The sequence below is a fragment of the Silurus aristotelis genome (genome assembly GCF_946808225.1).
Source record: "Silurus aristotelis genome assembly, chromosome: 4".
Lineage (NCBI taxonomy): Eukaryota > Metazoa > Chordata > Actinopteri > Siluriformes > Siluridae > Silurus > Silurus aristotelis.
Window position 1 is genome coordinate 18,529,937 of NC_139577.1, and position 10,568 is coordinate 18,540,504.

Below are 10,568 nucleotides of genomic sequence, written 5' to 3' on the forward strand. Positions count from 1 at the left end.
ACAAATCTGCAGAACACAGCAGGTGAGTTTATAACTAATGAACACTAGTAAATGCTAAAACATGAAACTGTCAAGTACTGTACTTAAGTACTTATAGATAGTGCACTACGTCTTTATGGCTCTTGTTTGCAGCCAGCTAGTCCTTGCTAACATAATATGCTGTTATTGTTACAAAAGACTCAGTCAGATTTGCTAGGCTTATCGTCGCCGTTACCTCTGCTTTTTTTTTTTTTTTTTTTTGTAAAGTTCAGGTATAACTTTTTTGTAAAGTGGCTGTGTGACGGACTGTCATGATGCATCATAGAAATGATTAATTACAACACCTATACAATGCAGCATAACAATAGCAAATTATCACCTTCGGAAGGAGATGCTCTTATCTGCATGCATAAGCTCACAGACACTAGTGATTGGTTAGTGTTATTTTTTATTAGCAACAAGTTAGCATGCTAAGTGTGATGACTGAGGTACATTTACCTTCTCAAAATTGTAAACTGTGTGCTTATTGTTTTGTTATTTGACGAAATAATATGTCTGTATGTCAATAGATCTAAAGCTAGTATCTGCTTAAAGTGCTACAACAATGCTGGCAGCCAGCAGGGAATGCTGCCTAATTTACAGGAGCATATGTTCTTTCAGAGATTTTATTGGTCCCTATTTCATACAATTTTTGAGAAATCCATTTTGACCTTTTTTGTTTTTAATACCTTATCCCTGATTCTTTTTTTTAGCCCACACCTACACTACCAGCAACCATGCCACATAGGGGCATAGTGGTAGAGCGCACCCCCCTGAGTGGAAAGATTTAAAATACCCCAAACATATAGACCCTACTGCGCATTCATTTATAAGCATGCAGGGGTTTTCACTCTGTACTTGATTTAAAGAAAAACATACTTTTGCTTTGTTTTCTTCTAATGCTTTGAGCAGCCATGTTGATTTGATGTCAGGTGCTGAATGTGGGGTTGAAGAGAACAGGGCCACTTTTGACTCTTTGCCCTCTTGACTGTGGTACCTTCACTATGTGCCATTTGCTACATGTCACCAAGTGTTTTACAGATCAAATAGATAGTTCTGTGGACAGAAGTGGCAGAAATATTCAAACATTCGATTGCAGAAAGTTTTTTATTAAATTATCCTCTTTAGTGTTAGAATTTAACTAGAATTTAACTAGTCATTCTCACATTTAGATCTATTCCAACTTCAGTTTCTTGTCTTGACATGTCTGGCCTTCAGGCAACAGTAGACCACCTACCTTGGATCTCTTCCCCCCTGAATCAACTTTCCTTTTCAGGTTACTTGAGAATTTCCTACAATATAAATTCAAACCAGTATGATTGTAATGATCCCAGGTTCAGGATGACCATCAAGAGTGCTGGGAGGTTTACAGCAGCATAGACTGCTACTGTGAGACATTGCAACAAAATATGTAGAAAGTATCAAAAGGTATGTGGTACTGAGGGCAGCTACTTTGTCCATATAACAACCAGAAGCTAAAAATTCTGGGAAATTATTAAGAAGAGGAAAGGAGAAATAATGAGAAAAAGGAAAGCCATTGTGCTGCAGCTAAATCCTCTAGAATGACAAGAGATTAAATAGTTTTAGAGTAAGAAGACTGTCTAGATTACAGGCATTTTAATTATTGTAATCCATAGCATAGCCTATAGCTCCCCCTAGCGCAACATATTATATATACAGTCAAGTGATTTGTTCTAAAGTCCAAGTTTATAACTTGATGCAGAGCCTTATGTAATGTAGACCTACATAGTACTAATGGCTTTATAAACTAATTACAACTAATTCGTTTTCAGTCCTGCTACTCCATGTAGATGAATACACACGTTTTCTATACAGCATTTATTTTATATTTCAGGGTGGTCTAATTGTTACAACAATTTTTTGCATGTTACAAATAAACACCTTTTATTATAATAATTTGTATTATTAGTTGTAGTAGTTAAACATTAGAAAGATGAGGAAAAGGTTGTTATACCTGTGTCAATCTGACATCTAGAGTTAATAAGAAATATGTTCCCACATATAAATGGCAATGTATAAGAACTAACCTTTGATAACATATAATTAAACGTATACTTTGATCCAGTATTTTTTAGTATAAGTAGCATTTTCCTGTATTATTTATTACAATCATGACAATTTTGCCTATATAATATTACTGTATAAATATCAGCAAGTAAAAAATACTGTTTTGAGTATTCACTTTCTGTGTCCTCCTCTCAGTGTTGTGTGCTGTGGGAGTGGAAACACTGCACCAGACAGACTTCTATAGCTTGGCCATCTACCTCCTGTAAGTATTCTCATTACTTTATTTAGAATGACCACATTTTGCAGAAACTCGTTACAAGTCAGTTTTTCACAGTGATATAAACAGCTGTTTATATGTCCAAGCAAGTGAGACATTCAAGACGGAAGCAACATAAATGTCTCTAGGTTATGTATGTAACCCTAGTTCCCTGAGGGAACGAGACGCTGTGTTGAAACGCTTTGGGCTGAGTGTTGACACTCTAAAATAATGTGTGTAATCAGTCAAAAATTGGATGCTGCCCTTCACCGGCGGGGTGACGTCACGACCAGGAAGTATAAAACGCACATGAAGTGAGGAGAGCTAGCTTCTGTAAGGGAGAAGGAATCGCTGCAGGGACACCGGCAGTGTGGCTTGGAGACGCAGCTTCTCGTTCCCTCAGGGAACTAGGGTTACATACGTAACCTAGAGACACTGCCTTTCAGGAACTCAAGCTGCATCAAAACGCTTTGGGAAACATTGTTTAATCAGACTGACCAGTCTCTGACTAGTGTATATAAGGTCAGCTAGGTCAAAGGACAAAGGGGCCAGGAGTGGCACTGCGGTCCAGGCTGTAGAACCGGACGAAAGGCAGCGGGGTAAACCAGCCCGCAGCGTTGCAAATGTCTTGGGGAGTGGGGAGACCAGAGAACTCATGATGATGCAATAGCATCAATGATTGATCTGCTCGAGTTCCTGAAAGGGAACTGTCTTAATAAGGTGTTGGGTCACCACAAACCATCAGAGCAGCATTAATGCACCTTGGCATCGATTTTCTATTTATATTTTCTAGGTCTCTGGAACATAACGGGAGAAATGAACACTATTCTTCTGAAATATATTCCTCCAAATGTTTTTTGAATATTGTGGTAGAGAACACACTATATTAAGCTTTTATGTTTTAAATATAGAGCTGCATTAAATCCAAGGAGTTCTGTCCCACACATTTCACATTGTTATACAAAAAAGTAATATATCTATAATGGCAGTTTTATCATAATGTACACCCAAAACTAGAAATATTTTAAGATTTAACAAATGTTACTCATTCATGTGTATTTCTTGTTATAAATATGGTGTTTTCTGTAAATTTGTAGGAATTGTGCAATCGTTTACAAAGGTTTTTTTATTTTATAATACCAAATAAAAACCTAGACAAATTGTTGTTTTGAAAACTGTGAATAAAAATATGATTTCTCTGCATTGTTTGCAAATATCACATCATTAACCCTGGAATTGTTTTGCATTCCTTGCAGTGATCCTCTCTCTAAGAAGATAAGAGGATCCATTTATGTCTTAAAAAATAACATTCCCTTAAGCATGACAAAACCACTTTACTTCCTCATGGGGTTTTTCTTTTGTTTGCAACCAGTCAATATGTTCCAGATGCTATAATTATAATTATATAAATTATAGTATATGTATTATGTTTAGATGTGTATGTTCTTATTAATAAGAAGAGTAATGGGTGTTGGGTTTCTGACCAACTTGTAATTTTGCCTTCAGGTTGTGGAATGTGGTGGGAGCCTGTATTATAACAATTACAAAAAAAAAAGAACAGTAAACCAGCATTATACTATGACCCTTTATATAGTTTATTTTTATTCAATGTCTTGTTTTATGATTTAAAATTGCAGGGGAAAACATAATATAATTTGTGACAAACACCTTTAGATATAAACCAGACTTCTTGTTTGATGTTTATCATTTTGGCCATACCCTTATTTAAAAATAAAATTAATTTAAATCTTACTTTTTATAACCACGCTATATTTTTAAACTGAAAGGGAATACCATAAAACCTATATAATTTTGTATGTCTGGACTTGCCTTGAAAACCAAAAACTAAAATGTTTTGCATGAATCAGCAGGAGAAATATTTGAGATCCACAAAAAAAGAATGATTGCTGGAAGCTGCAGGTTTTTGACCTGAAATAAAATAAACTTGATTGCTGAACTGATAAAGGTTTATGTTCAGACATGAGAATAAAATAGACAAGGCATTTAATTAGTTAATAAGTTTAAAATGTTCAAATTTGCTACTTTTGAAAGTGAACTTATATCGCTACATTGCTTACATTTTTGTTTTTGTTTTCTAAAGGGTCTCCTCAGGTGGAATGATGCTTTTTGAAATTATATATATCATTGATGCTTTATTGTTAACATGGCTTCCGTAAGTCCTAAATCATCTAGCAGTAGCAAAAACACAATTGTCAAATATATTCTGTTTCTATATTATTATACTAAATATTCTATTTTATTGCTATTGGCCTTTGTCTAAAATGTCATGTTCAATTTACTGCAGGTATCCAGTTATTTCTAAATTCTTTGTGATTTGGAAAACGATGGCTCATGTTGGATGCTTCCAAAAATTCCTCTACTACACCGTTTTGTCTGTGATGTGTTTTTTGCATCCAGTGTTAGTCTGGCATGCTGTCATACCAGGTACAGTGTAGATTTATCCACTATCAAAGCCACAGGAATTGTGGTTATGATTCTTAAAAAAAAAGATTTACCACAAATCCGACTGGCAAACCGAAGTCTTCAGGAAAGTAATATCTAATCGTTTAAAATTCTACTACAAATCCTAACACTTTGACATGCTACTAGACAATTCTACTTCACAATCAATTAAAATCATTTGATTACTTCACTACCCCATGAATATTTACTAACCATTTCAAACTTCAGTGTTACTAATTCATTCATTTATTTCTTAACAATTAAAATGTTATTTTTAAGGTGCCTTTGACAATAGGCATTGTTACAGGGGTCTCGTTATAAATTTGGGTTCCTAATGAGCAAACCAGAAGTGACAGTAGGAAGGAAAAACTGCCTCCGATGAAATAATGAAAAAAACGTTTGAGGTTCCATACTCACAAGGGAACCCAAACTTTTCTAAGTGACAGCAGATATAAACCATTTTAAGTATACCATGTAAGACATTTAAAGTCAGACTTGACTTAGTATGCTGAAAGGATGTTAAATATGAGGCTTATTGTTAATGAGTCCTAGAATAAGCAAAAACAGTGTTTATGATTATGAAATTGGCTTAATGTCATGGAAATAGATTTAAGTCTTTATCATTCTTTAGGGACTATGCTGCTGCTGACAGGACTGCTGAACTTTATTTTGAGCAAAAGAAAAAAGTCAAGTCCACCCAAAGAATCCAAGGAACTCGATGGAGACTTGAGCGTGCACATCACCGAATCAGAGGAACCCGAGCAAACCTTTTCCTTCTTCCACATCATGTCTGGAAGGAGAGCTTCTTACCCACCCAATGTCAGCAAACTGAGCAATTCTTTCGACTGTTCTGAGGCCATACTTGGACTAGATCTTTCTGTACAAAACCTTCACAATTCAATGAGCAAAGGTGACAAAGTAAATGTTTACTTTACAAAGAGTTTTAAAGCATATGAAACTGAGATGGAGGTTTTTGACATAGATCCAGATGAAACCACCTCAGATAAAGCACCGATGATAAGAATGTGAGGTGAACGCTGTGGGAAGGCGAAAGGCATTCTGTATATTTTAAAGAATTGTTTTCATGAGTCATGCATTGACAAGAGTTTATCAGTAGTACATGTTGGAATTTGAATTTTTGCTAATAGACTCTGTTGGGAAATCACAAGAATGTACAATTATTTAGATTTCATATGCAGATACAGTGCATTCAGAAAGTTTTTTAGATTCCAAATTACTTTTTTTCACATTTTATTATGTTGCATTTTTATGCTTTAATGCTTAAAATGGTTTTTACATGTATCTATATGCTATATAATGACAAAGCAGAAAACAGAAAAGCAGAAAAGAGTTTTTTTTAATACCTTTGTAAATGTAATCAAAATATAAAATATTGAAATAAGTATTTAGAGTCACACAATAATTTCTGAGATGGTTCTACAAACTAGGTGGTAGCTGAGTGGTTAAGGCTTTGGGTTACTGATTGAAAGGTCAGGAGTTCAAGCCCTGCTATTGCCAAGCTACCACTCTTGGGAGCCATGAGGAAGGGCAATAATCTTTCGTGCTCCAGGGGTGCTATAACATGTCTGACCCCAGCTTCTGACCTCACTGGGATTTGTTAAGAAATAACAATTTCCCTGAGGGATCAATAATGCATTCTGAAAGGAAAGAAAAAAAAAAAAAGAAAAAGAAAAAAAAAAATATATATATATATATATATATATATATATATATATATATATATATATATATATATATATATAGAGAGAGAGAGAGAGAGAGAGAGAGAGAGAGAGAGAGAGAGAGAGAGAGAGAGAGGCAGAGGAAGACTACAGAGAGATTCTACTGATTTAAATGATCCACAGTTGCATCTATAATTCTCAAATGGAAAATTTTTGGATCAGCCTGGACTCTTCCTACAGCTGGCCAAACTAGACATTCAAGAAATAGAGCTTTGGTAAGAGACCATGACCTAGAACCTGATGGTCAATGGATGAGTTCCATTGTGTAAAGAAGTTCTGAATATTAACTTGAATGAACATCATGTGTATTGTTATTTCAAAGCTTCCAATGAAGACCCTGAACATTGAACTGGAGTTGCTGTGTATATTTAAAATAGCAGTTTACTATATAATCAACAATCTTGTGTGTTTAAATTATGAACTATACCTTTTATTTTGAAAATTAGGGAATTAGTTATTTTAAACTGATTGACCAAATATGACACGCAGAATTATGGCATCTATCATAATACTGAAAGAAAATCAAGGAAAATGTTTATGAATAATTTTAATAAATGCAGATTTTTGTTCCGATTAGAAGTACTTGTTGGTCATACATAATATTAACGGTTTGACAGTGAAAGGAGACTGCATACAAGGCAAAGCATCTGATACCTGACTAAAAAATATAAAATATAGTGGAGTATTACTGATACTTTGGGGATATTTTGTGACTAGGGGTTCAAGGGCTTTTTTCTGAAGATTAAATTCATCTCAAATTCTTTTAAATTATATGTTACTTTAACACAAACTATTGGTTACATTTGCCACAAGGGTTGGAAAAATTTTCCAATAAGAGAATGACACAAAATCACTGCATTTCATTAAACAGTCTCTGTATGTGAAAACTCTGTGGTATAAATTGTGGATGGCAGTCATAGATAAAGTTAAAAGGTTAAGCATGAAGGGTTAAACTAAGACTAATGTGCTTTTAGCCTTGTTAGTGCTTTTATTCCCTCAAAAGCAGACATCACAGTATATTAGTGGTAAGGGCGCCGATGAATTTAATCTGCTGTTTTGTAGAATGAATTGTACTACTTAAACACTTTGAGGGAATAAAACTGCTTGAATTAAATGAATGCTTTTTCAGCAGGTTGTGTTTCTGCCTCATAGCTCCAGGGTTTGATCCTGAACTCAGGATACTGCTGGTATGGAGTTTCTTTGCATGTTCACTCCATGTCCTTTTCCTCTGAGTTCTCCCATTTCCTCTCTCTTAAAAAAACAAGGCAGTAAATGGCTATGTTAAATTTCCACTAGCTGGAATCTAATCCAGTGTGTCTTCCTTTCACATGGTGTTAGTGTAGCTGAGACATGCTTCAGATTCCCAGTGACCCTAACAAGGATAAAACAGTTACTAAGAATGAATGTTCGTATGAATGAATGTGGAATAAAAAAAAATAAAAATTATTTACTGCTTTTTTTTCATTTAATCTTTTCATTAAGGGTTTGAATAATTTTGTGGTACTGTATTTGATGAATACATATTGCATTTTTGTTTTCTAATCTAAATCCTTTTCTCTTTTCGGGGCTGGAGCCGTCACAAAATGCCAACTTTACCTAAGTCTAACGTTCAAACACTCTTATGTACATGAAGCATGTAAGATCAGTAAATGTTACTGTCATCTCTGTCTTCTTTGCTTTAATAGCAGATCCTTGATAAAAAATTAACCAAGGTGATGTCGAGTGTGTTTCTGACTGCAAGCACACAACCTCTGCTGTGTTTGCTTTTTTACCCCAGAACTGTAATGCTCATAACGGTTTAGGGAATGCTTTGAAAAGATGGGTGTTATACATTTAAATGAAGATTATTTTTGGATTACTAGTTCTTTAAAAGCAAGTTCACTCCTCACCCCTGTGGTTGTCCATTAGGGGAGCTTTGTCATAAGACAGTATCGCCTACATCAAGGCTCCAAAAATCAATAAAAGCCTAAGTGTCCATTCATCATCCTGCTTTTTGCTAGTCAGAATCAGATAAGATTATTTTCTATCACAGGCGAAAGGTTTAAATTCCCTTGAGGTTATCAGACGGCTCACAAAGACCTGACAACATGTATTTTTACATGCCTTTTCCACTGTTGCAAAGGAAAAACTAAATGGTACATATAAAAGGATCCTACAATTCTGGAATATATTAATCACCTAAGAAAATCATTGTTCATTGGTATATTAACTTTTGGGTTAAATATCTGCTTTTATCTGTTTTCCAGACACAGGTAATGTTTGTTAGTAGATAGTAGTATAGTATAATTGGTTATGTAAAACATATATTAGAAAATCAATGTAAATGTAAATATTTTATATAAATGCAGATTTTTGTTCTATATAGTGGGGTGTCACTATAGTTTAGAGCTATTTTGTGACTGGGGCTTCAAGGGCTTTTTTTTTTTTTCTCGATTAAATCCATCTTTTAATTATACCATTGGTTACTTCAGCCCCAAGGTTCAGAGTAAGCCTTAGATGGAGATTAGAAAAGAAAACCCTGCTTCTGTATGTTGTCCAGACATCAGTAGTAGTAAAGCAGTGATTATTCAGGTTTTAAAATGAAATAAAAAATATATATGATTTCTTTACTCGGTTTAAAATGACGTCCTTTCTTTCGTGCTCTCATTGTAAATAATTGCATCCTTTTTTTGACAAAGCTGGTTTCCCACTGGGGAAGTGTCTTGGCAGCTCAAAGCTGCAGCTTCCTCAAACATTTTGTCAGCTCTTGTGCTGTCACGTGTTTTTACAAAGTTTAAAAACAGGAAGCAGGAACACCAATGCATTTACAGCAGCCAGACACACAGCCAGACACAGACAGGTGGCAAACAATATGGAAAAATATGATCACACTGATTCTGCGGGTTTGTTTGGACATATTTAGGAGGGTTTAACCCAACACACACAATATATGCATGCATACGTGTGTGTGTGTGTGTGGTCTCATACAAAGACCACACATCGATTAGAGAAGCAGTAGCTGCATGATCAGCACAAAAGGGATGCTGTATTCTGTATTATGACTAAAAAACTGCGTTTTTTATAGCAGATTTTTTTCATTGTCGGTTTTAATTAACAATCACAGTAGCATTGTTTTTATTGTTTTTATTATTATTTATTTGTATACAGTTTTTACATGGTGGGAAAAAACGTACGCCATTATGAAAAGCGTTTCTGTGGCAACCAAAAAGAACCCGCCTTCAGGCATATATTATTGGCTAGTTTGGTCACATGTTTAATTCTGATTGGTTCCCCGAGCCGCCACTTACTCTAAGTTATTTTGACCGAAGCGTCTCTCTGATTTTGGACCGTCACGCAGCGTACAGAGAGACCTACCCATCTCAACGTGATTTCTTTGTTGGCGGTGGAGGAAGGGGGCAACGTGTGATGAGATGGTAAGCTGAGTTTGATTTAATCTCGAAAAAACCTAGTAGAAATGTTTTTGATTGTGAACGCAGGTGTGAGAGAGAAAGCGGGTAGTTGGTGAGATTTTCCCGGTTTATTACCGGTGCCGGTGATCTGCCCCCCCCACCCAGGTGAGCAGCCCGACACCGGAAATCATTCAGATTTAAGCACGGGACGAGTATTCACCTATTAACTATATGTATAAGTTTGATATGTACGTGTAGTTTTCTGTCTATGCAGCCAGGCCTTAGTCCGTTCGTGTCAGTTACATCAGCATAGCTTTTTCATTCTGCAGCAAAAGGGATTTTGGTCGCTGATCTGTTCTGCAAAACTTCTGCAAAATAGCTTCTCTTTCCACATCATACACTGACTAAATCTTACTAAAAATATATGCTGTGGGTGAGAAATGTGTTTGCATGTTCTTAGGTTCTCACTTCATCCTGGTCAGGTTCATGGTAAGAACCACAATCTCATGGAAACATTGAGCAAAAGAAAGATCTACACCCTGGATGGGATACCAGTCTATTGCAATGCAAAACACACACACACCTAAAGGCACTTTAGCAAGACAAATTCATTTATAAGCATGCTCTTGGACATAAAAAAACAGAACCAAGAAGAAAAAAAAAACATGTTCA

General features: G+C 35.4%; 2 protein-coding genes across 3 annotated transcripts in view; both read left to right on the plus strand.

Annotated features, from left to right (window-relative positions):
- The window catches only part of tmem72 (transmembrane protein 72), a 36,602-nt gene extending 30,173 nt beyond the window's left edge, over positions 1 to 6,429 (plus strand). For both annotated transcript variants that reach the window (XM_083540346.1, XM_083540345.1), the window contains 4 exons: positions 2,242 to 2,308; positions 4,404 to 4,475; positions 4,608 to 4,747; positions 5,397 to 6,429. In XM_083540346.1, the coding sequence (XP_083396472.1) occupies positions 2,242 to 2,308; positions 4,404 to 4,475; positions 4,608 to 4,747; positions 5,397 to 5,794 (677 nt within the window). In that variant the 3' untranslated portion in view covers positions 5,795 to 6,429. The remainder of the gene's footprint in view (positions 1 to 2,241; positions 2,309 to 4,403; positions 4,476 to 4,607; positions 4,748 to 5,396) is intronic.
- Positions 6,430 to 9,625: 3,196 nt separating this feature from the next.
- The window catches only part of rassf4a (Ras association domain family member 4a), a 28,688-nt gene continuing 27,745 nt past the window's right edge, over positions 9,626 to 10,568 (plus strand). Inside the window, exon 1 of the mRNA XM_083540343.1 lies at positions 9,626 to 9,920. The gene's annotated coding sequence lies outside the window, so the exon portion shown is untranslated. The remainder of the gene's footprint in view (positions 9,921 to 10,568) is intronic.